General features: G+C 37.2%; 1 protein-coding gene across 1 annotated transcript; it reads left to right on the forward strand.

Annotated features, from left to right (window-relative positions):
- Window positions 1–385: 385 nt before the first annotated feature.
- On the forward strand, window positions 386–26,412 carry LOC143142663 (T-cell-specific surface glycoprotein CD28). The gene is made up of 4 exons (XM_076303709.1): window positions 386–748; window positions 20,609–20,899; window positions 24,137–24,285; window positions 24,914–26,412. Exons 1-4 carry the CDS (start codon window positions 646–648, stop codon window positions 25,022–25,024), a joined length of 654 nt encoding a protein of 217 aa, XP_076159824.1. The 5' UTR covers window positions 386–645; the 3' UTR covers window positions 25,025–26,412.
- The last annotated feature ends 1,554 nt before the right edge of the window (window positions 26,413–27,966 follow it).

Consider the following 27,966-nt stretch of genomic DNA (forward strand, 5'->3'; position numbering starts at 1 on the left):
TAGAAGTGAGACATGGGATGTGAAATCAAAGCATCAGACAGATCCTTTTTGCTTGATGTATTCTTGACCCCGATGTCCACAAATCAAGAAGCATATGATATTAATTGCAGAAATGGGTAAATGCAAAGGTATTATTTTTTTCTATGAAAACCCTTCAGAGGGCCTGTTTGTTAATTGTAGTGATTGAACAGGTAAGGCTAAGGTTCAGATAAGGGTCAGGGTTTTAATTGTAGTGTTTTGTCCAATATCTGTATTTTATGCACTGTTGTATTTGAAGGGGTTAATTGAAAGTGCCCTTCAGAAGTGCTTGCACAAGGGAAGACGTGCGAGGAAGCTTCCTGTTTGGCACCTGGAGCAGATGTCTCTTTGTCACTCTTCTGCTGCTTTGAGTAGGTGGAAGTAAGTGACAGAATTGAGCAGTCTCTGCACAATCTGCTACAGGTCGCCGCAACCAGCCTGCCATGCCCTGCTGCTCTGCTTTCGACCACACCGATCTCCGTACATGTCCGTGTTCTGTTTTGTTATTTTGTGTTGTAGTTAATTGCTGATTCCGCTGGAGCTTGGTGTGTGGACTGCTATACATTTGATCTCTTGGCTGAGTTTTTGGAGGGAGTCTGTCGGTGCCCAAGCCAGTTGCCGTGCTATATGGATAGAGGAATGGCTGCCATGATGCTCTGGGTTTTTGCTGTCCACCTTTGTCTTAATGTGATTTGTGAGGCTCAACCAGAGATGTTCAGTGGCTGTAAAGGTTAGTGCTATCTTCTGTATAATGTTGCAAAAGGTTTTTGACATCACTGGATGCATAGGTGATGAAAAAATTGTAATTATAAAATTTGAAATGTTATGGTTTTTTTTGTTCCAAATCTGTGAGCTGGCATGTGGCCTAGTCAGTTTTGTACTCTTTCCATTTTGGCTGTATCCGTGATACCCAAAAACTATCCCTTAGATCTGTGCATACTTGGTTGAAGAGCCAATAGTGCTACACTACTGGGGGCATGAACATATGGCTCATGAACATGCCCCCACTGTAGCTACGTGGTAGCTTTAGCTGTTGGCTGCAGCAACTCGAGCTAGGTAGAACCAATTGTTTTCAGGGTTTTTTTTCCATACCAACCGTACGCAGTGACCTTGAGAAACAGAGATCTAGCCTATGTGAAAAACCACCGGAATTCTCCTTTAAATCACACATATAGATTGTACATAAATTTGACATCTGAACCAAATCCAGTTTTCGACTAAGACCTCAAGACTGTATCTGCACACTTTTGTAAGAAAGGATCCAATTATGTAATTACACAATTACAAACTGCAAAAGCCTTTTCTTATATGTATTCTTGTATTATTAAGAAGCCTGGTGATTTAGGCGTTCCTCCTGTAATGATAGATAATTCAGAGAACTGGTCAAATGTGAAATACAAAGACCATGCCAGAGTTCACAGTGTAATCAGCATGATGCCAAAGTTGCTCCTCATTTCCGGATACTCATGTTGTGAAGAAACTTTCAACCAGTCAAAAAGTTATATCATATTTATTTTAGGAATCTGTTGGAATTGGAGTGATAGTCTTGGTAACCCTGTTGTGGTATATCTCTCCACCTAGAAATGTTAATTGTTAATTGTACAGTTAATTGTAAATGTACATAGTTATTATTTGAATCTATAATCTCTAATATTTGCCATTTTATTGACACTTTTGCCAGATTGGTCTTCAATAGATGTGGATCACAGTTTGTAATTGCAATAAAAATGCAAAATTACCAATTGTGTTATTTATTTATTTTAAATCTACCATTGGTTCTATAGTTGATAAAGTATTTTCATCTTCTGTGCAACTTCAAAGGAGCTTGATGATTCAAGTATTCCTTCTGTTGTGTGAGACAGTTCAGAGAACTGAACAATGCGAGATACAGAAACCATCTGAGTGTTCTGCAGCCTTTAAGGAGGAGTGGGTTGGAGTTCAATGGAAAGCTTTTGTCGAAAGTTTCAAAGCAAAAGATAAGTGAAAGAACTTCCACACATCACGTCCTAAAAATGAACACCTTTGTGTGGGCCAAATGCCAGTGCAGAGGAAGAGTACGCAGAATCAGTGGCAGACGCCTGTCTTATAAAATTACATTACATTACCCACAAGCATGCACTGCCTGTCTCATGTCTGTTATATGCAGAATTGAATCCACAGATGTGAACCGATTACAGTATTCTCATAACTGCACTTGGGTTTTGCATGCATTTTTTAGATGATTAAATAAGATTTGGACTCAGAAGTTGGATTTTTTCTTCTTCTTTTAAATAGGGTCAGGTTCATTTGGAATAAGATATTGATAGATGTACATTTCATCTCTCCAGTGTTTGTTTGTTCTCTATGAAATATCTTATACTCCATAATAAATGTTATCCTATGCACTGGCAACTATTATTGTCAATTTTACTGTATGTTCATTACACAGCTCTCATTAAAGTTTTCAATGACATACGCCTGAACACAGATTCAGGTAAAACATCAGTCCTAGTGCTACTGGACCTTAGTGCAGCATTTAACACTGTTGATCACAATATTTTACTACACACACTAGAACACTGGGTTGGATTTACAGGCATAGTTATCAACTGGCTCAAATCTACAAGAAAGGAGCTTCTTTGTTGCCATCAGAAACTGTACCTCAACACCAACGTCGTCCTTGACCTGTGGTGTTCCCCAGGGGTCGATCTTGGGGCCACTATTATTCAACCTCTATCTGCTCCCACTTAGACAAATCATCCAAAATAATTTGATTTCATATCATAGCTATGCAGATGACTCAAATTACTATGGTCCCCTTGAATCTATGTGTCAGTGTATAGAACAAATCAACACCTGGATGTCTCAAAATGTTCTTCAGCCTAACAAAGAAAAAACTGAAGTAATTATATTTGGTAAAAAGGAGGAAAGACTTAGGGTTGCCACTCTCCTTGACACAAAAGGGTTGAAGGCAAATTATACTGTTAAAAATATTGGTGTATTAATTGACAGTGATCTAATTTTCAACAGCCACATGAAAGTGATAACTAAATCAGCTTTTTACCATCTCAAAATATTGCCAAACTTAGAGGGCTGATGTCAAAACATGATTTAGAAAAACTCATTCATGCATTCATCTCGAGCAGGGTTGATTACTGCAATGGACTGTTCACAGGCCTTCCTAAAAAGACAATCAAAGAGCTTCAGGTGATACAAAATGCAGCAGCTAGGATTCTAACAAAAACTAAAAGAACTGACCACATTATTCCAATTCTTAAGTCAAGCCTGCACTGGCTTCCAGTAAGTCACTGTTTTATGTTTTCTTTTCATTATGATCTTTACCTTTTGAACCATTCTGTGACTATATTGCCCTTCTATGCTTTTATTTGTTATTAGAGTGCATGAAAATGCAATCTACTGTTATCCGATTTCTTCTTATTATAGTGCATGAAAATGCACTATACTGTTCTTCCAAAATTTCTTATTACAGTGCATGAAAATGCACTGTACTGTTATTCCAAGGCATTTTATTATTATTATTATTATTACAGTGCATGAAAATGCACTGTACTGTTATTCCAAGGCATTTTATTATTATTATTACAGTGCATGAAAATGCACTGTACTGTTATTCCAAGGCATTTTATTATTATTACAGTGCATGAAAATGCACTGTACTGTTATTCCAAGGCATTTTATTATTACAGTGCATGAAAATGCACTGTACTGTTATTCCAAGGCATTTTATTACAGTGCATGAAAATGCACTGTACTGTTATTCCAAGGCATTTTATTATTATTACAGTGCATGAAAATGCACTGTACTGTTCTTCCTAGGCTTCTTATTACAGTGCATGAAAATGCACTGTACTGTTATTCCAAGGCATTTTATTATTATTACAGTGCATGAAAATGCACTGTACTGTTATTCCAAGGCATTTTATTATTATTATTATTATTATTCTTCTTCTAACGCAGCTAATGCAGCTTCAACCGTTTAACGTAGAAACTTCATTCAAACTATGTTACGTAGGTCTTACTTAGGACATGTGAGCTTTGTATTTTTCAACTTTGTAACTTTTATACTTTTTAAACTATTAATTAAAAACTAATCAAAATTTCCCCATTGACTTAACATTATGATTATGACATCACAATACGGCCGTTAAGCAATTAGAATCCTATGGCAGGTGTTCGGGCCACCTGTTTCAACTGCCAGTCTCAGGCTTTAAGCATACAAACTGGCCCTATTAAAGGCCCGTACACACCGAGTCCGATTTTTCGGACGAAATATTCGCACGAAATTACGCAGCCTTTTAAACACATGCATTCGTATTAGTCTGTACACACCGAGGACGAAATTCGTTGCGATTAAAAACATTTTCGCAACGGTCTCATTTCATGCGAAATTTCGCATGCGAAAAACAGCTGTTGACCAATCAAATAATGATTTTGCAGGGTTCCATTGATGTCACAATAGAACGACGAGCAGCTGATAGATTGGGTGATACTACTGCTCAGTGCTCACGATGACTAGTCTCCTTAATAGGTCTATATGCCAAAGTTACAGAGAGTTTACGTTACAGTAGACTCTCTCAGGTGTTCAAGAGTAGGCCTACTCCTGACGAACTTCTTACGTAGTGCAAACTCCTTACAGACAGCTTTGCCCACTTCTTACCACCGTCCCATTTTACACTCAACCAAAAATAATTAAATCTCACTAAAGACAGAGGGCTTCTCCCTGCACATATTTGCAATGAAAAAATACAACATGCATTCATGGAAATGGAAGTTTTAAGAATAGGTCATGATAGGCTATGCTGCTGACAACAGCATTATGTCCAGGGTTACCGCTATCGTAATTTTGCCTCACATTTCCTGGTGCGTTAACTTTGCTTTATGATTCATAACTGAAGTAGCCCAATGTGGAACTCTGAAAAACTTTCTGTGGATCTTATAAAGGTAAGCTAATGACTGATAGGCTATCATTATTAGCTTTTGCGGTTTGTTGGATCATCGTCATACAAGCTGATCAATTTTTACCACTTGTTGCAGCAGTGCGATTTTATCCCATGCTCATTTCTACAGGCTGTCTCTGTACCTCCGCTTCTTAGCAGATAGGATGTAGCCTGCGTGTGAAATGGTTTCGTGAGATGTAGACCTACATGATATAGCCTAGGCTATGGCCGTTTTATAACGTGTTGGCGTATAGCATTTTTGCATGTAACATTTTAAACGAGGCCTTGCCTACCCTACAGCTTGTTAGGCTACACCAGTCCGCCCAAATGGCATACCTCGAGTCCAATATGCGGGCACCCCTGGCTGCAGCTTGCAGATCGGGGATGGGCTCAATGTGGGGTTGAGCTCAGCACAAAATCAGCTCGTCATTCCCTGCTGACCTCTCTGTGTCCGTCTATTTACCCGGACTCGGAGTTTTTCTCAAGGAAGAATGCTTAATTCTATAAAAGCGTATCCTCCTTAAACGACTGCCATCGTTAATCATGTCTCTTCCCGTCTAGCGTTAGAATTGCGTGTGTGTTGTGTAGTGGGGGTGGGTGTATGGGTGCACTAATGAGCCCAACCAATTTATGTGTTGGACTGCACAATTATCACAATAGCACAAGTAGAATAGACAAGGGATGGGAAGGATGGCCGTAAGATTTAATTCCCCCAGCACCTCTCAAGCCAATAGCCACATTTCCACGGTTCCATGAATTATCAAGGCTATAATCTGTTTCAAATCTTGATGATTTTATGAGTTCTCCCTGCTTACTGAAAGTCGCTGTGTGAACCTGCATGACGTGAGTGCGAAATAGAATGCGAAATATTAAAATAATCGCATCGGACTTGGTGTGTACACTTTGAGTGCGAAAATTTCGCACACGAATTTTTCGCATTTTCGCACTGTTATTTCGTATCGTATCTGGTGTGTACGGGCCTTAAGACTACACATCCTGTCCAACTGCTTCCTCTGCCAAAAACTGTTTCAAAATAAAAGTCCTCACTACAATATTTCACTGTTAAACAATTTAACCCTTTAAACTACTGAACTTTTTAACTGTTCAGCCATTGTAACTGTTACTTGTCATCAACTATGACTCCTACCCACTGTAGCTAGTTAGCATGGTTAGCATAGTTAGCATGCTAGCATGTTAGCATGCTAGCATGTTAGCATGCTAGTTAGCATTTTTTACAAAACTGCTAAAAATGATTAGCTAAGTTAGCTAAGTCACATGGTTAACATAGTTAGCATGCTAACATGTTAGCATGCTAGTTAGCATTTTTTACAAAACTGCTAAAAATGATTAGCTAAGTTAGCTAAGTCACATGGTTAGCATAGTTAGCATGCTAGCATGTTAGCATGCTAGTTAGCATTTTTTACAAAACTGCTAAAAATGATTAGCTAAGTTAGCTAAGTCACATGGTTAGCATAGTTAGCATGCTAGCATGTTAGCATGCTAGTTAGCATTTTTTACAAAACTGCTAAAAATGATTAGCTAAGTTAGCTAAGTCAAATGGTTAGCATAGTTAGCATGCTAGCATGTTAGCATGCTAGTTAGCATTTTTTACAAAACTGCTAAAAATGATTAGCTAAGTTAGCTAAGTCACATGGTTAGCATAGTTAGCATGCTAGCATGTTAGCATGCTAGTTAGCATTTTTAGCAAAACTGCTAAAAATGATTAGCTAAGTTAGCTAAGTCACATGGTTAGCATAGTTAGCATGCTAGCATGTTAGCATGCTAGTTAGCATTTTTAACAAAACTGCTAAAAATGATTAACTAAGTTAGCTAAGTAACATGGTTAGCATAGTTAGCATGCTAACATGTTAGTTAGCATAGTTAGCAAAACTGCTAAAAATTATTAGCTAGGTTAGCTAAGTCACATGGTTAACATAACTACTAAAAATGAAAACATTAGCTAAGTTAACTAAGTTAAGTATTATCCACCTATTTAACCGTTCAATCATTCCAACTATATTAAACCTTATCTACCAAGCAAATCATTTAACCATATAAACGATCCACCTATTTAACTGTTCAGTCACTCCAACTATATTAAACCTCATCTACCTAGCAACCAATATAGTTTGTTTTTACTCTGTATGATATTTTACATCATATTTTTTGCATTTTCATGCACTGTATTTCCTTCAGGAAATACTTTTCTAGTTATTATTATTATTATTATTCTTCTTCTAACGCACTTAATGCAGCTTCAACCGTTTAACGTAGAAACTTCATTCAAACTATGTTACGTAGGTCTTAATTAGGACATGTGAGCTTTGTATTTTTCAACTTTGTAACTTTTATACTTTTTAAACTATTAATTAAAAACTAATCAAAATTTCCCCATTGACTTAACATTATGATTATGACATCACAATACGGCCGTTAAGCAATTAGAATCCTATGGCAGGTGTTCGGGCCACCTGTTTCAACTGCCAGTCTCAGGCTTTAAGCATACAAACTGGCCCTATTAAGACTACACATCCTGTTCAACTGCTTCCTCTGCCAAAAACTGTTTCAAAATAAAAGTCCTCACTACAATATTTCACTGTTAAACAATTTAACCCTTTAAACTACTGAACTTTTTAACTGTTCAGCCATTGTAACTGTTACTTGTCATCAACTATGACTCCTACCCACTGTAGCTAGTTAGCATGGTTAGCATAGTTAGCATGCTAGCATGTTAGCATGCTAGTTAGCATTTTTTACAAAACTGCTAAAAATGATTAGCTAAGTTAGCTAAGTCACATGGTTAGCATAGTTAGCATGCTAACATGTTAGCATGCTAGTTAGCATTTTTTACAAAACTGCTAAAAATGATTAGCTAAGTTAGCTAAGTCACATGGTTAGCATAGTTAGCATGCTAACATGTTAGCATGCTAGTTAGCATTTTTTACAAAACTGCTAAAAATGATTAGCTAAGTTAGCTAAGTCATATGGTTAGCATAGTTAGCATGCTAGCATGTTAGCATGCTAGTTAGCATTTTTTACAAAACTGCTAAAAATGATTAGCTAAGTTAGCTAAGTCACATGGTTAGCATAGTTAGCATGCTAGCATAGTTAGCATGCTAACATGTTAGCATGCTAGTTAGCATAGTTAGCAAAACTGCTAAAAATGATTAGCTAGAATAGCTAAGTCACATGGTTAACATAGTTAGCATGTTAGCATTGCTAACTACTAAAAATGCATTAGCTAAGTTAACTAAGTTAAGTATTGTCCACCTATTTAACCGTTCAATCATTCCAACTTTATTAAACCTTATCTTCCAAGCAAATCATTTAACCATATAAACTATCCACCTATTTAACTGTTCAGTCACTCCAACTATATTAAACCTCATCTACCTAGCAACCAATATAGTTTGTTTTTACTCTGTATGATATTTTACATCATATTTTTTGCATTTTCATGCACTGTATTTCCTTCAGGAAATGCTTTTCTAGTTCTTATTATTCCTCTTCTTCTAACGCAGTTAATGCAGCTTCAACCGTTTAAAGTAGAAACTTCATTCAAACATTGACGCGTAGGTCTTAATTAGGACATGTGGGCTTTGTATTTTTCAACTTTGTAACTTTTATACTTTTTAAACTATTAATTAAAAACTATCAAAATTTTCCCATTGACTTAACATTGCCCTTTATGACATCACAGCAATTAGAATCTTATGGCAGGTGTTCAGGCCAGCTGGCCCAACTGCCATTCTCAGGCTTTAAGCATACAAACTGGCCCTATTAAGACTACACATCCTGTTCAACTGCTTCCTCTGCCAAAAACTGTTTCAAAATAAAAGTCCTCACTACAATATTTCACTGTTAAACAATGTAACCCTTTAAACTACTGAACTTTTTAACTGTTCAGCCATTGTAACTGTTACTTGTCATCAACTATGACTCCTACCCACTGTAGCTAGTTAGCTAAGTTAGCTAAGTAACTTGGTTAGCATAGTTAGCATGGTTAGCATAGTTAGCATGCTAGCATGTTAGCATGCTAGTTAGCATTTTTAGCAAAACTGCTAAAAATGATTAGCTAAGTTAGCTAAGTCACATGGTTAGCATAGTTAGCATGCTAACATGTTAGCATGCTAGTTAGCATTTTTTACAAAACTGCTAAAAATGATTAGCTAAGTTAGCTAAGTCACATGGTTAGCATAGTTAGCATGCTAACATGTTAGCATGCTAGTTAGCATTTTTTATAAAACTGCTAAAAATGATTAGCTAAGTTAGCTAAGTCACATGGTTATTATTATTCTTCTAACGCACTTAATGCAGCTTCAACCGTTTAACGTAGAAACTTCATTCAAACTATGTTACGTAGGTCTTAATTAGGACATGTGAGCTTTGTATTTTTCAACTTTGTAACTTTTATACTTTTTAAACTATTAATTAAAAACTAATCAAAATTTCCCCATTGACTTAACATTATGATTATGACATCACAATACGGCCGTTAAGCAATTAGAATCCTATGGCAGGTGTTCGGGCCACCTGTTTCAACTGCCAGTCTCAGGCTTTAAGCATACAAACTGGCCCTATTAAGACTACACATCCTGTTCAACTGCTTCCTCTGCCAAAAACTGTTTCAAAATAAAAGTCCTCACTACAATATTTCACTGTTAAACAATTTAACCCTTTAAACTACTGAACTTTTTAACTGTTCAGCCATTGTAACTGTTACTTGTCATCAACTATGACTCCTACCCACTGTAGCTAGTTAGCATGGTTAGCATAGTTAGCATGCTAGCATGTTAGCATGCTAGCATGTTAGCATGCTAGTTAGCATTTTTTACAAAACTGCTAAAAATGATTAGCTAAGTTAGCTAAGTCACATGGTTAGCATAGTTAGCATGCTAACATGTTAGCATGCTAGTTAGCATTTTTTACAAAACTGCTAAAAATGATTAGCTAAGTTAGCTAAGTCACATGGTTAGCATAGTTAGCATGCTAACATGTTAGCATGCTAGTTAGCATTTTTTACAAAACTGCTAAAAATGATTAGCTAAGTTAGCTAAGTCATATGGTTAGCATAGTTAGCATGCTAGCATGTTAGCATGCTAGTTAGCATTTTTTACAAAACTGCTAAAAATGATTAGCTAAGTTAGCTAAGTCACATGGTTAGCATAGTTAGCATGCTAACATGTTAGCATGCTAGTTAGCATTTTTTACAAAACTGCTAAAAATGATTAGCTAAGTTAGCTAAGTCACATGGTTAGCATAGTTAGCATGCTACCATAGTTAGCATGCTAACATGTTAGCATGCTAGTTAGCATAGTTAGCAAAACTGCTAAAAATGATTAGCTAGATTAGCTAAGTCACATGGTTAACATAGTTAGCATGTTAGCATTGCTAACTACTAAAAATGCATTAGCTAAGTTAACTAAGTTAAGTATTGTCCACCTATTTAACCGTTCAATCATTCCAACTTTATTAAACCTTATCTTCCAAGCAAATCATTTAACCATATAAACTATCCACCTATTTAACTGTTCAGTCACTCCAACTATATTAAACCTCATCTACCTAGCAACCAATATAGTTTGTTTTTACTCTGTATGATATTTTACATCATATTTTTTGCATTTTCATGCACTGTATTTCCTTCAGGAAATGCTTTTCTAGTTATTATTATTCTTCTTCTAACGCACTTAATGCAGCTTCAACCGTTTAACGTAGAAACTTCATTCAAACTATGTTACGTAGGTCTTACTTAGGACATGTGAGCTTTGTATTTTTCAACTTTGTAACTTTTATACTTTTTAAACTATTAATTAAAAACTAATCAAAATTTCCCCATTGACTTAACATTATGATTATGACATCACAATACGGCCGTTAAGCAATTAGAATCCTATGGCAGGTGTTCGGGCCACCTGTTTCAACTGCCAGTCTCAGGCTTTAAGCATACAAACTGGCCCTATTAAGACTACACATCCTGTTCAACTGCTTCCTCTGCCAAAAACTGTTTCAAAATAAAAGTCCTCACTACAATATTTCACTGTTAAACAATATAACCCTTTAAACTACTGAACTTTTTAACTGTTCAGCCATTGTAACTGTTACTTGTCATCAACTATGACTCCTACCCACTGTAGCTAGTTAGCATGGTTAGCATAGTTAGCATGTTAGCATGTTAGCATGCTAGTTAGCATTTTTTTCAAAACTGCTAAAAATTATTAGCTAAGTTAGCTAAGTCACATGGTTAGCATAGTTAGCATGCTAGCATGTTAGCATGCTAGTTAGCATTTTTAGCAAAACTGCTAAAAATGATTAGCTAAGTTAGCTAAGTCACATGGTTAGCATAGTTAGCATGCTAGCATGTTAGCATGCTAGTTAGCATTTTTTGCTAAACTACTAAAAATGATTAGCTAAGTTAGCTAAGTCACATGGTTAGCATAGTTAGCATGCTAGCATGTTAGCATGCTAGTTAGCATTTTTTGCTAAACTACTAAAAATGATTAGCTAAGTTAGCTAAGTCACGTGGTTAGCATAGTTAGCATGCTAGCATGTTAGCATGCTAGTTAGCATTTTTTGCAAAACTGCTAAAAATGATTAGCTAAGTTAGCTAAGTCACATGGTTAGCATAGTTAGCATGCTAGCATGTTAGCATGCTAGTTAGCATTTTTAGTAAAACTGCAAAAAATGATTAGCTAAGTTAGCTAAGTCACATGGTTAGCATAGTTAGCATGTTAGCATGCTAGTTAGCATTTTTTACAAAACTGCTAAAAATGATTAGCTAAGTTAGCTAAGTCACATGGTTAGCATAGTTAGCATGCTAGCATTGCTAACATGCTAGTTAGCATAACTACTAAAAATGAAAACATTAGCTAATTTAACTAAGTTAAGTATTATCCACCTATTTAACTGTTCAATCATTCCAACTATATTAAACCTTATCTACCAAGCAAATTATTTAACTGTATAAACTATCCACCTATTTAACTGTTCAGTCATTCCAACTATATTAAACCTCATCTACCTAGCAACCAATATAGTTTCTTTTTACTCTGTATGAAATTTTACATCATATTTTTTGCATTTTCATGCACTGTATTTCCTTCAGGAAATGCTTTTCTAGTTATTACAGTGCATGAAAATGCACTGTACTGTTATTCCAAGGCATTTTATTATTACAGTGCATGAAAATGCACTGTACTGTTATTCCAAGGCATTTTATTATTATTATTATTATTATTATTCTTCTTCTAACGCAGCTAATGCAGCTTCAACCGTTTAACGTAGAAACTTCATTCAAACTATGTTACGTAGGTCTTACTTAGGACATGTGAGCTTTGTATTTTTCAACTTTGTAACTTTTATACTTTTTAAACTATTAATTAAAAACTAATCAAAATTTCCCCATTGACTTAACATTATGATTATGACATCACAATACGGCCGTTAAGCAATTAGAATCCTATGGCAGGTGTTCGGGCCAGCTGCATCAACTGCCAGTCTCAGGCTTTAAGCATACAAACTGGCCCTATTAAGACTACACATCCTGTCCAACTGCTTCCTCTGCCAAAAACTGTTTCAAAATAAAAGTCCTCACTACAATATTTCACTGTTAAACAATTTAACCCTTTAAACTACTGAACTTTTTAACTGTTCAGCCATTGTAACTGTTACTTGTCATCAACTATGACTCCTACCCACTGTAGCTAGTTAGCATGGTTAGCATAGTTAGCATGCTAGCATGTTAGCATGCTAGCATGTTAGCATGCTAGTTAGCATTTTTTACAAAACTGCTAAAAATGATTAGCTAAGTTAGCTAAGTCACATGGTTAGCATAGTTAGCATGCTAACATGTTAGCATGCTAGTTAGCATTTTTTACAAAACTGCTAAAAATGATTAGCTAAGTTAGCTAAGTCACATGGTTAGCATAGTTAGCATGCTAGCATGTTAGCATGCTAGTTAGCATTTTTTACAAAACTGCTAAAAATGATTAGCTAAGTTAGCTAAGTCACATGGTTAGCATAGTTAGCATGCTAGCATGTTAGCATGCTAGTTAGCATAGTTAGCAAAACTGCTAAAAATGATAAGCTAGATTAGCTAAGTCACATGGTTAACATAGTTAGCATGTTAGCATTGCTAACTACTAAAAATGCATTAGCTAAGTTAACTAAGTTAAGTATTGTCCACCTATTTAACCGTTCAATCATTCCAACTATATTAAACCTTATCTTCCAAGCAAATCATTTAACCATATAAACTATCCACCTATTTAACTGTTCAGTCACTCCAACTATATTAAACCTCATCTACCTAGCAACCAATATAGTTTGTTTTTACTCTGTATGATATTTTACATCATATTTTTTGCATTTTCATGCACTGTATTTCCTTCAGGAAATGCTTTTCTAGTTATTATTATTATTACAGTGCATGAAAATGCACTGTACTGTTCTTCCTAGGCTTCTTCTTATTCTTATTATTCCTCTTCTTCTAACGCAGTTAATGCAGCTTCAACCGTTTAACGTAGAAACTTCATTCAAACATTGACGCGTAGGTCTTAATTAGGACATGTGGGCTTTGTATTTTTCAACTTTGTAACTTTTATACTTTTTAAACTATTAATTAAAAACTATCAAAATTTTCCCATTGACTTAACATTGCCCTTTATGACATCACAGCAATTAGAATCTTATGGCAGGTGTTCAGGCCAGCTGGCCCAACTGCCATTCTCAAGCTTTAAGCATACAAACTGGCCCTATTAAGACTACACATCCTGTTCAACTACTTCCTCTGCCAAAAACTGTTTCAAAATAAAAGTCCTCACTACAATATTTCACTGTTAAACAATTTAACCCTTTAAACTACTGAACTTTTTAACTGTTCAGCCATTGTAACTGTTACTTGTCATCAACTATGACTCCTACCCACTGTAGCTAGTTAGCTAAGTTAGCTAAGTAACTTGCTTAGCATAGTTAGCATGCTAGCATGTTAGCATGCTAGTTAGCATTTTTAGCGAAACTGCTAAAAATGATTAGCTAAGTTAGCTAAGTCACATGGTTAGCATAGTTAGCATGCTAGCATGTTAGCATGTTAGCATGCTAGTTAGCATTTTTAGCAAAACTGCTAAAAATGATTAGCTAAGTCACATGGTTAGCATAGTTAGCATGCTAGCATGTTAGCATGCTAGTTAGCATTTTTTGCAAAACTGCTAAAAATGATTAACTAAGTTAGCTAAGTCACATAGTTAGCATAGTTAGCATGCTAATATGTTAGCATGCTAGTTAGCATTTTTTATAAAACTGCTAAAAATGATTAGCTAAGTTAGCTAAGTCACATGGTTAGCATAGTTAGCATGCTAACATGTTAGCATGCTAGTTAGCATTTTTAGCAAAACTGCTAAAAATGATTAGCTAAGTTAGCTAAGTCACATGGTTAGCATAGTTAGCATGCTAACATGTTAGCATGCTAGTTAGCATTTTTTACAAAACTACTAAAAATGATTAGCTAAGTTAGCTAAGTCACATGGTTAACATAGTTAGCATGCTAACATGTTAGCATGCTAGTTAGCATTTTTTATAAAACTGCTAAAAATGATTAGCTAAGTTAGCTAAGTCATGTGGTTAGCATAGTTAGCATGCTAGCATGTTAGTGTCCCGGGTAACATGCTAGTTAGCATAACTACTAAAAATGAAAACATTAGCTAAGTTAACTATGTTAAGTATTATCCACCTATTTAACCGTTCAATCATTCCAACTATATTAAACCTTATCTACCAAGCAAATCATTTAACCATATAAACTATCCACCTATTTAACTGTTCAGTCACTCCAACTATATTAAACCTCATCTACATAGCAACCAATATAGTTTGTTTTTAGTCTGTATGATATTTTACATCATATTTTTTGCATTTTCATGCACTGTATTTCCTTCAGGAAATGCTTTTCTAGTTACAGTGCATGAAAATGCACTGTACTGTTCTTCCTAGGCTTCTTCTTATTCTTATTCTTCTTCTTCTTCTAACGCGCTTAATACAGCTTCAACCGTTTAACGTAGAAACTTCATTCAAACTGCGTTGCGTAGGTCTTACTTATGACATGGGTGCTATGTATTTTTCATCTTTGTAACTTTTATACTTTTTAAACTATTAATTAAAAACTAATCAAAATTTCCCCATTGACTTAACATTATGATTATGACATCACAATACAGCCGTTAAGCAATTAGAATCCTATGGCAGGTGTTCGGGCCACCTGGATCAACTGCCAGTTTCAGGCTTTAAGCATACAAACTGGCCCTATTAAGACTACACATCCTGTTCAACTGCTTCCTCTGCCAAAAACTGTTTCAAAATAAAAGTCCTCACTACAATATTTCACTGTTAAACAATTTAACCCTTTAAACTACTGAACTTTTTAACTGTTCAGCCATTGTAACTGTTACTTGTCATCAACTATGACTCCTACCCACTGTAGCTAGTTAGCATGGTTAGCATAGTTAGCATGCTAGCATGTTAGCATGCTAGCATGTTAGCATGCTAGTTAGCATTTTTTACAAAACTGCTAAAAATGATTAGCTAAGTTAGCTAAGTCACATGGTTAGCATAGTTAGCATGCTAACATGTTAGCATGCTAGTTAGCATTTTTTACAAAACTGCTAAAAATGATTAGCTAAGTTAGCTAAGTCACATGGTTAGCATAGTTAGCATGCTAACATGTTAGCATGCTAGTTAGCATTTTTTACAAAACTGCTAAAAATGATTAGCTAAGTTAGCTAAGTCATATGGTTAGCATAGTTAGCATGCTAGCATGTTAGCATGCTAGTTAGCATTTTTTACAAAACTGCTAAAAATGATTAGCTAAGTTAGCTAAGTCACATGGTTAGCATAGTTAGCATGCTAACATGTTAGCATGCTAGTTAGCATTTTTTACAAAACTGCTAAAAATGATTAGCTAAGTTAGCTAAGTCACATGGTTAGCATAGTTAGCATGCTAGCATACTTAGCATGCTAACATACTTAGCATGCTAACATGTTAGCATGCTAGTTAGCATAGTTAGCAAAACTGCTAAAAATGATTAGCTAGATTAGCTAAGTCACATGGTTAACATAGTTAGCATGTTAGCATTGCTAACTACTAAAAATGCATTAGCTAAGTTAACTAAGTTAAGTATTGTCCACCTATTTAACCGTTCAATCATTCCAACTTTATTAAACCTTATCTTCCAAGCAAATCATTTAACCATATAAACTATCCACCTATTTAACTGTTCAGTCACTCCAACTATATTAAACCTCATCTACCTAGCAACCAATATAGTTTGTTTTTACTCTGTATGATATTTTACATCATATTTTTTGCATTTTCATGCACTGTATTTCCTTCAGGAAATGCTTTTCTAGTTATTATTATTCTTCTTCTAACGCACTTAATGCAGCTTCAACCGTTTAACGTAGAAACTTCATTCAAACTATGTTACGTAGGTCTTACTTAGGACATGTGAGCTTTGTATTTTTCAACTTTGTAACTTTTATACTTTTTAAACTATTAATTAAAAACGAATCAAAATTTCCCCATTGACTTAACATTATGATTATGACATCACAATACGGCCGTTAAGCAATTAGAATCCTACGGCAGGTGTTCGGGCCACCTGTTTCAACTGCCAGTCTCAGGCTTTAAGCATACAAACTGGCCCTATTAAGACTACACATCCTGTCCAACTGCTTCCTCTGCCAAAAACTGTTTCAAAATAAAAGTCCTCACTACAATATTTCACTGTTAAACAATTTAACCCTTTAAACTACTGAACTTTTTAACTGTTCAGCCATTGTAACTGTTACTTGTCATCAACTATGACTCCTACCCACTGTAGCTAGTTAGCATGGTTAGCATAGTTAGCATGCTAGCATGTTAGCATGCTAGTTAGCATTTTTTACAAAACTGCTAAAAATGATTAGCTAAGTTAGCTAAGTCACATGGTTAGCATAGTTAGCATGCTAGCATGTTAGCATGCTAGTTAGCATTTTTTACAAAACTGCTAAAAATGATTAGCTAAGTTAGCTAAGTCACATGGTTAGCATAGTTAGCATGCTAGCATGTTAGCATGCTAGTTAGCATTTTTTACAAAACTGCTAAAAATGATTAGCTAAGTTAGCTAAGTCACATGGTTAGCATAGTTAGCATGCTAGCATGTTAGCATGCTAGTTAGCATTTTTTATAAAACTGCTAAAAATGATTAGCAAAGTTAGCTAAGTCACATGGTTAACATAATTAGCATGTTAGCATGCTAATTAGCATAGTTATCATAACTAATACAAATTATTAGCTAGGTTAGCTAAGTCATATGGTTAGCATAGTTAACATTTTAATATTGTTAGCATGCTAGTTAGCGTAGTTACTTGGTTAGCATTATTATCTTTAACATAGTTAGCATAACTACTAGCAAACATTGGAGCCATTCCAACTGTTTGTTATCATCAACTATCTGCCTAAATAATTTAACCATTTCAATTATCAACCTATTTAACTGTTCAGTCATTCCAACTATAGTAAACCTTATCTACCAAGCAAATAATTTAACCATATGAACTCATCATATTTTTGCATTTTCATGCACTGTATTTCCTTCAGGAAATGCTTTTCTAGTTATTATTCTTCTTCTAACGTTTTTTCTGCGTTTAATGCGGCTTCAACCGTTTAATGTAGAAACTTCATTCAAACTGTGTTACGTAGGTCTTACTTAGGACAGGTGGGGAATGTATTTTTCATATTTGTAACTTTTATACTTTTTGAACTATTAATTAAAAACTATTAAAATGTTCCCCATAGACTTAACACTGGCGATTATGGCATCACAATAGGGCTCTTAGAATCCTATGCCAAGTGTTCCGGCCAGAGCCATATTGTTCCGGCCACCTCCAGCAACTGTCTGTCTCAGGCTTTAAGCATACAATCTGGCTCTCTTAAGACTACAGATCCTGTTCAACTGTTTCCTCTGCCCACAACTGTTTCAAAATAAAAGTCTCCACTACAATAATTCCCTATTAAATATTTTAACCATTTAAACTATCCAACTATTTAACTGTTCAACTATTCCAACTGTCAGTTATCATCAACTATGCCTCTAGCCTACAGTACTATATTAAACCACCACCTACCTAGCAACCAATTTAGCAACCATTGAAATTAAGCATCTATGTCAGTTTCCATAGCAACCATCATGATTATACTAGCAAACCACTGTAGTAACTCCTTTATTTCTGATAGTAGCCACCATGGACACCCTAGCAACAACCTAGCAACGACTTCAAGTACCCTAGCAACAGCCTAGCAACCACATTCACAGTTAAAACCTAGCAACCAGCATAGCAACCACCATACTACTCTACTACTCTAGCAACAGTCAGTTGTCATCAACTTTGACTCCCGTCAACTGTTTCCTCTGCCCACAACTGTTTCAAAATAAAACTCCTCACTACAATAATTCCATTTTAAATAATTTAACCATTTTAACTATCCAACCATTGTTCAGCCTTTCAAACTGTCAGTTGTCATCAACTATGACTCCTGCCAACTGTTTCCTCTGCCCACAACTGTTTAAAAAAAAAAGTACTCACTACAATAATTCCCTATTAAATAACCAAACTATTTTCACTATCCAACTATTTAACTGTTCAGCCATTCCAACTGTCAGTCGTCATAAATTAAAACTCCCGCCAACTGTTCCCTCTGTCCTCAACTTCAACTTCAAAATAAGTCCTCAATACAATAATTTCCTATTAAATAATTTAACCATTTAAACTATCCAACTTTTTAAATGTTCAACTATTCCAACTGTTTTAAATGTTCCACTATTCCAACTGTCATCAACTACAACTCCCCACCAAACTTTTTTCTCTATCTGACCTCCATCTTTTTACTTGGATTAGATTTTAAACAATATTCCACAATATTTTATTCAGCAGCCATTTTTCATTTTCATGCACTCGTAATTCCCAGGAATTACATTCTCTAGTTACTGTATGCTTTTGCTTATAAAGCACATTGACCTCTGTGTATGAAATGCACTATATAAATAAACATGAATTGACTTGACTTGACATATAGCCGAGTATTGTTCTAGACGTTGCATATTCTATTAGAATTTCATCCATGGCATGTTTGGATATTGGACTACACCAGATAGATAGATAGATAGATAGATAGATAGATAGATACTTTATTGATCCCCAGGGGAAATTCAAGGTCTCAGCAGCATACAGACAACACAAACACATTCTTTAACAGCAGAAAGAGTAATTAAAGTATATAATATAAAAACACAACTAAGCAATAAGGACAGTAGAAGATAAAGAATATGCGAAATATACTAAAATACAAATAATACTAAATAACACTTAATCTAAATCAATTCTAAAAACAGCATCCACATAGTGGTGTTAATCAATCAGAGGCGCTTGCAATGACTGAGGCAGGGACTGAGCCTGTGATTCTCTGTGCATAGTAAGGTAAGGTAAGGTGCTCTGTGTGAATGAGTGTCATGGTGATAGTGCAATGGTGATAGTGGTCATGGTGATCGTGCAATGGTGATAGTGGTCATGGTGATCGTGCAATGGTGATAGTGGTCATGGTGATCGTGCAAATGAGTAAGTGCAACAATTCAGAAATAAAGTAAAGTCTATATATCTACATATTTAACTATTTTAAGAAAAGGTATAAGTGTGGCCACAGTTCGGCTGTGGCATGGAGGGAGGGGTTATGCATATGTGCTAATGTGCTAATATAGCACGCAAACAGTGAGGCAGAAAGACAGTGGTAAAAGTGGCTAGTGGACAGACAGTATCCAAACATGGAGGGGGTGAAGAGGCAGACAGACTATGCAGAGAAGTCTATCTCTCCTCTTCCCTTAAGTGAAGCATTGAACAGTTCAAAGGCCCTGGGGACAAATGACTTCCTCAGTCTGTCTGTTGTGCAAGGCAGTGAGCGAAGTCTCCAGATGATCAGGCTCTTCTGCTTAACAATAGTGCTGTGGAGTGGGTGACACTCATTGTCCAAGATGTTGATCAGTTTGTTCAGGGTCCTTTTGTCAGATAGTGAAGTGATGCACTCCAGTTCATCTCCCACTACAGAGCCAGCTTTCCTTACCAGCCTGTCAATTCACCCCGTATCCTTCTTCCTTGTGCTTCCTCCCCAACATACTACTGCATAGAAGAGGACGCAAACCATAAAAGGCCTCTAAACATACTACTGCATAAAAGAGGACCAAACCATAAAAGGCCTCTAAAATTCACACTTACTTTGATAGCAAGTTAAGGGGCTGTGGGGGGCACAATAACAGCTTGATACTGTAATTTGGACTCGGGATCAGGCATTGGGGACTCAACTCGGGTCCAGGTAATGGGGACTCAACTCGGGCTCAGATAATGGGGTCTCGACTCCGACTCAGGTAATTGTGACTTGTCTTGACTCAAACACGTCTTCAGTGACTGACTTGGATCCAGACTTGAATGAGGACTTCGGTTTCAAGGTTGACTAGAACACATGAATAAGGACATTTTCAAAATAAGCATTATAATAATCACCATCCTAATCATTACCTTTGACCTTTTATACTTGCCTTAGCTAACCTGTACTTCCTTTTCCACGCTCTCAGTCTGTGGGAACATCTCAATGCCATGCCCTGGCGTGCCCGGTGATGAGAAGAGCCACAAACTCTTCAGAAACGGACAACTTCTACACCCTGTGAACTATGGCAGCAACCAGTCCAAGAAGGTCCTCAGCTCCAGAGAGCTCAGCCAGTTTATAAAGCAATCGAATAATAACTCCTACTTCTTGATCTCGCAACTGAACGTCAACTCTTCCGGGATCTATGCTTGTGAGGTCTGTGTCCACTACCCACCACCAATCACCTGTAAAAGAAACTCAGAAGCTGTTGTGTTCATAGGTATGTACACAGATATACTCAGCGCACCCACAACCACTGCTCCACACACATGTGAAAGAAAAAAAAAATAGAAAAAAAATAATCTGCATATTTGATCTGTTTTTTGATCTGTCAGAGCGAATGATGTAAAATGTAATGAATGCAGATAAGTGAGTCTGAGAAACTAGATGAAACTAGAAGAAACACTGTGAATACAAAAGGGTGCTGTCTTAAAGGGATATCCTGTTGGCATACATAGCCTGGTCAGTGGCAGACTGAGCCACTTAAAAAATGTGAAAGGCTAAGAATTGTTTCTTTATGTTTGTGCTATCATTCCACATTGTACTTCTCTAGACTTATCAAAGTGGTTATGAATGTGTTTTGATCAGATTTTCATGAGGAGGGTGAGCACTGGATCTCATGCTATTAACATTCATAATATAATAATTAAGATAATGGCCCCTATTTTGCACCCCTGGCGCATGGCGTAAAACTCGTTTTCCACCCAGCACAAATTTTATTTTCTTATTTTGCATGTCTATTTTTTAAACAATGCGCCCAGGGGTGTGGTAATTAACAACTTAGGGAGTGGCCTGGCACATTGCTATTGTACACCACCTAAAATGCATTGCGCCACTGACCAAGAGAAACCTGGTCAGAGGTCTATGGCGAGTTGTTCATATGTTATTTTAAAGGAGAATTCCGATGTGATTTTGACCTAAAGTGTTTTGAAACATGATACCGAGTGTGAACGTATGTCTCATAGCCCATCTCGGCTTGTCCCCTGCACTCCGAAATCTGGCGATTTCAGTTGCATTTCCACAGAATTATTTTTGGAATCTGATCCCTTATCATACCTGTTCATTCTTACTCATTGCTCGACTTATCGTGACTAAATTCAAGATGGCTGCAAACGCTAAACTTCGTGAATATACTGTCTGTATAAATCGTCTTGTAAGTAAACTACCAGTGCTTTTTCAAAGTTCTCAATGTCTCGTTTTAAATGTCAGGGCCCTCGGAAGTCTACCAATGAAGTGTGGAGATACATTGAGCCTCGTAAATGGTGTAAAACAGTGATTTATTTGCATGGCTATGCCGATGCCGAGGCACCACCATTGACCGCCTTGTTGGTAGCATCGGCTAACTAGCGCCAGATTTCGGAGTGCAGGGGACAAGCCGAGATGGGCTATGAGACATACGTTCACACTCGGTATCATGTTTCAACACACTTTAGGTCAAAATCACACCGGAATTCTCCTTTAAGAGCGCATTGTCAACAGTCATATTGGCGAGTGCACAATGCACCATCCTTCTATCCTCCATGAACTCGCACCAGCGCATGCACATCCATGCAAAACATTAGAAATTACACGATTAAGCTACAATGGGAAACATAAATAGAATAAAGATATTATGAAATACATCTCACAATGCATTTGCAAATTGATAATAAAGGTTAAAAGTGATTAGGCGAGAGCACAGCTGAAGGTGCACTATCACGAGAAGCAACTCCTCTGCAGGATAAACATTGTTTTATTCAATCATTCGAAAAATATTAGGGTAAGTGTTGCTTTTTCCAGCCTATGTTTTCGATGGTAACCCATTGTCAGTCAATAGTGAAAGTAACTTACTGTGTATATAACTGCCTTGTCGTTGACTGACACCATGGTGAAGTTAGTTTCACTTGCCAATGAGTTCAAATAATAGACGAGTGCAAATGCGTAAAGGCTATGCTAGGTTTTAGTAAAGCATGGTTTAGTGGAATGACTGTTCCATACAGTCTCGCAAGCAGACTCCTTCAAATGCATCGTTGACTGTCAAAATACCGATGCATTCTTTGACGTCACACTCTGCGCCGTTAAAGGGAATGACAGATGTCATTCTCATTGGTTTAAATGATGTTACGCCCCAAACACACCCATGACTGATTAAGAAACTTAGGAACACCTTGTTGTGCGCTTGACATTTGATAACAAAAACACTCCCAATTTGGACTGGACATCTTACTAAATTTGAATAAGCTTTTGACTAGTGACGATGCGCTTTAGACTGTCATGATAGGGCCCATAGTGATAATTTACATATATCACAGTCACTCTCCCAATTCTTCACACCCCCTTGTGTATATAACACATGGTAACGTAGTCTCTATGGGCTGTATTTTCGGTCACCAGCGCATGGCGTAAAGTTCGTTATTCACTGGCGCGAAGTTGAATTCGTTATTTTGCACCTTTATTTTTTAAGCATTGCGCCCAGGGGTGTGGCAATTAACAACCTAGGGAGGGACCTGGCGCATTGTCTAAAAATCGCTATCATACACCACCTAAACCTGGTCAGAAGTCAATGGCGAGTTGTTCATATGCTATTTTAAGAGCGCATGTCAACAGTCATATTGGCAGGTGCACGCACCATCCTTCTATCATTCATGAACGCACACCAGCGCACGTCCATGCAAAGCATTACAAATTGCACGATTACAATGGTAAACATAATTAGAATAAAGATATTACGAAATACTGTACATCTCATGATGAGTAGTTATTCACCATCATTTGCAAATTGGTAATGACGGTTAAAAGTGATTAGGGGAGAGGCGAGAGACACGTATGGAGCACAGCTGAAGACGCACTGTCACGAGATATAAGCAACTCCTCTGCAGGATAAATGTTGTTTTATTCAGTCATTTGAGCAACATTAGGGTAAGTGTTGCTTTTTCCAGCCTATGTTTTCGATGGTAACCCATTGTCAGTCAATAGTGAAAGTAACTGCATATAACTGTCTTGTCGTTGACTGACTCCTTGGTGAAGTTAGTTTCACTTTGCCAATGAGTTCAAATAATAGACGAGTGCAAATGCGTGAAGGCTATGCTAGGTTTTAGTAAAGCATGGTTTAAGAATGACTATTCCATACGGTCTCGCAAGCAGCCTCCTTCAAATGCGCCGTTGAATGCCAAAATACCGATGCATTTATTTGACATATCGCGCGTTGCGCCGTTAAAGGGAATGGCAGATGTCATTCTCATTGGTTTAAAATGATGTTACGCCCCAAACACACCCATATGACTGATTAAAAGACCTAGGAACACCTTGTTACGCCATGCGCTCCACTTTTGAGAACGAAAACCCTCCCAATGTGAACTGAACATCCTACTAAATTTGAATAGACTTTTGACGAGTGACGATGCACTTTAGAATGTCATGATAGGGCCCTATATGTTTTTTGGACTCTTTTTCACCCTGCTGTCGGACTGCTTCTCAGAGCACAACTGTCCTTCTGTGAAGCCCACTATGGGAGTGACCAGCCCCCCAAACCCTATGCCTGACCACAGACACATCCCTCTCCTGGTGGCTCTCGGCTTGGTCACCCTCTACGGTCTCCTCCTCACCCCTGTCACCTTCAAATTCTGGGTGAGTGAAGCACCAAGCAGCAAAATGATATATATTCTATTAGTATCTGGAATTAGTTTGTTATGAGAAAATTCTACTTAGCATGCCTATGTCTAATACACTACTTGTTATGTATGAACTACCTGAACAACCATCCAGCTGTCTGCTGACACCAAACCGGCTTACTTTTTAACTGTAGCACTGCAAAAAATCCTTAAGAAAGTTAAGAGTGATACAGATGATAGAATGATATTAGTTGGAAAGCATTTTAATACGTCTGTTCAAGGCTGACCAAGGTTTTCCAGTCTGTCTATATCCTGTGAGAATTTGTCAAATGTGTTTTTACAAATCATGATTTGTTCTACAGGAGAAAAAAAACACACGGCCAGGTCAGCTAAATCATTAAACATGGCAGTTTTAGAGATAGAAATATTTTAGAAAGTTTAGAAATACTTACGTTTAGATGAATCCAAGAACTGATACAACGTAGGGTGGCTGTAAGAATGTTCAACTGAGGGATAATAAATTAGAGTATGTATAAAGTAGAGGATATGTATCGACACTAGAAACCAGAAAGAGTTTTTTCTTCTTCAGAATAACTGCTCCTGACTCTTGTCCGTCTTTCTTTGTTTTTTTCCTTTTTAAACAGAGAGCATCAAGAAAGTCACAATTTCAGGATCACGACTACATAAACATGAGACTGTTTGGCCGCGGCAAGTACAATGGAGTCCAGCACCCAGTCCACCCAGGAAAGCATTAACATGCAACATCTGCATGGAAAAGCTTGAGGAAGGCAATCAGTCGTACAGAGGCCTCAGTAACCTGTATAAGCCTTAAAGGACAAACTGAAATCTAAAGGACAAAAAAGAATTTGGTGTGTTTTTGACCACTGTCTATGGTGTGTTGATGTGAATCTGTGGGTGAGTCTGCTCTGTTATTGTCTTCAAAAGTGGCCTTAACAACTAAGGTACTAAGCTAAGGTCATGCATCTGTAAATGTAATCAAAATAATGTTCCTGACTGCTCCTGAGAATGAAAGCCTAATGTGTAGGTAGGATGAGGAATTGGGCTAGTGGTCTGCCATCATGTGTGTGTCTGTATACCTGTGTTTTATTCCTGGTTTAGTGTGAAATCATTTATTTGTGTTCTAGAAATAGTTGACATACTGTAAGATTCATGTTTTAAATGGCTTTTATGCAGACTGCTATTGGCAATTGCATTTTGCTATTTTTCTGAGGGCAACTGAGCTGACTGTGTAACATGACAATCTACTGTCATAGTGTGGTTAAAACTGAAAATGCCTAGCTCACAATGTTATTGAATGATTGCACGAAAGGAAGTCTATAGGGAAGCTTTCTCCATGCAGGGTGACTCCTCCTCCTCTTCCAACCATCACCAGGTTTTGCCCAGTTTGTTGGGGGCCAAGCAGCGTAGCTGCGAAGGCACCCACAGTGTTTCTACCTTTTTATTACTATTATTACACACTTTTCTGGTAAAAAAGTTGTGAAATTTTGCACACTGGTTTTAGACAGTCCCATCCATGATTCCTTTCAAGGTTCATGTCTGCACCTTGAGTGCTGTAGCACCACCCACAGGTTAAAGTTGGACGTATGTTAACTTTTGATGTGTTGGGAAACTTATTAGCAGTATCTGGTAATATTGTCAGAGGTCCCAACGTTGAACTTGTGACATCGACGTATCCAATTTGGACACCATATTGAATTTTCCTGAAAAACAAATTTCATCCAATTTTCAGAAAATTCACAATCAGTGAAACGCTTTCCCCTAAACTTTTTATCCATTTATTATTCATGTGCCCTTTTATTCATTTTACCCTCTTATTGTATCTATTTTACCATTGTTGTCATTGTTTTATTATTTATTTTACTTTTCTCTTTTACCATTCTAGTATTTCATTTTATTCAGAGGGTTACTGTATTTATGATGTTTTCTCTGCTGTGCCCTACTTGTCTTTTTTATCTGTCGTATCTTTTTTATGCACATCATAATAATGGTCATAGTAATTTGATGATGTACTATAAAGCCGATGTCCTATGTCCAATTAGTAGAATCCCAGACGTTCCATTTGTAGAATCCCACATCTGTGGGGTCCAAATATCCCAAAAAATAAACATCTTTTGCCATTTCAGATTTTTATGCAGCCATCTATTTCATAAAATAGACACATCAAAGATATGAAAAAACATGGTTGTGCTTGAGTGGAGGCTTTATTCCTGCTACTGGGAAGTAGGGTCAACACTGAAGCAGGGGTGTGGCCAAGAGGTTGAACAAATATTGCCACCTGGTAAATCAGATTACATAAGACCTGAGAGAAGAGCAGAGAGACAAAGAGGGAGAGAAATGCATGAATTCAGAAATGAAAGTTATTTTGGGGAAAAAATTAGAATAAACTCCAGGAGTGTAACAGCCTTCTTCGGCCTCCAAGATGCATCTTCTACCAAAATGCATTCTCATCTGACGACCAGCCAGGCGTTGTCATGCCTGCCGTGCCAGTCAACATGTGAGGCACCAAAGGGGGGTATGGAGCCTGCCATCTGTGGGTGGTGCACTGTCTGTGCCAAGCAGAAGAATGAGAATTGTGGCGGCATCGCTGGTGGAACTTGACCAAGGTCGCCAGCGCTCCAGTGGTCAGACAAGTGAACAGTACCATTTTCATCATGTTTGAAGGAGTTTGTGAAAGTCTGTATGATAAGAAAGGGCCTTAAGCACATTTTGTTGAATGAATGTAGGCCTATCGGTTTATGATTATTATAAAATTATGTTATCTTAGTGCTTCCAGATGTATAGTGACCACATTTACTGTGCTTATCAGGCAATAAAGGTACAGTGCCACTAGGATATTGTTAGTGCAGCAATAAGTACTAGTAGTATAGAATAGAATAACAGTTCAAGCAGAGCCCAGAGAGGGAGAAGAGGGATAGTAAGGATAGGGAAGAAGGTAGTGGTAAGTGGTAAGCATGTCTAGTGGTAAGCATGTCCAGCTAAGTGTCCAGGTAAGTAGTTAGCATGTCCAGCTGTTAGTAGTGAGGTACTCTCAGAAGAGTTGGGTATTCAGGAGGTTTTTGAAGATAGAATGATATCCCTGGTCCGGGAGGAACTGGTAGCACATTCGACCAATGGGGAAAAAACAATGAGAAAAGTTTGGATTGCCATGAGCGTACGTGTGGCAGAGCCAGGTAGCATTCATTAGAGGTGTGCAGCGGTTGATAGCTTTTGACTCGCATATGCCTGAATGAGGGCATTCAAGTATGAGTGTGCGGTCAGTCAGTGACTATTTTGTAGTCAAGCATTAGCAATTTGAATCTTAATGGCACCAAGGGGTCGTCAGGTAGGAATGACAGATAGAGCTGTGTGTCATCTATATAGTAGTAGTATGAGAAGTCGTGCGAGCGGATAATTGGACCCAGTGAGATGGTGTAAACACCAAAGAGAAGTGGTCCCAGCGTTGAGCCCTGGGGCACCCCTGTGGTGATTGGACCATAAATGATTTCACCAGCTGATGGGTGACATGTTTTACACAAAAGGTTTTGGGGATAACTACTATCATCTTCAGGCAAAGTTTCACCTTCATCTTCATCCTCATCCTGGATTTAGGGTTTAAGAAAAAATTTCCGATGCCTGAGGGCAACTCTGTGCAGTGGAGGATTTTTAGACCTTGTGAAACAAAATGCTCACCCTGCTT

Source organism: Alosa pseudoharengus, unplaced genomic scaffold (assembly GCF_046254945.1).
Source record: "Alosa pseudoharengus isolate Yale_2024_CS ecotype anadromous, Long Island Sound unplaced genomic scaffold, YU_APseudo_1.1 YU_APseudo_1.1_scf_24, whole genome shotgun sequence".
Taxonomy (NCBI): domain Eukaryota; kingdom Metazoa; phylum Chordata; class Actinopteri; order Clupeiformes; family Clupeidae; genus Alosa; species Alosa pseudoharengus.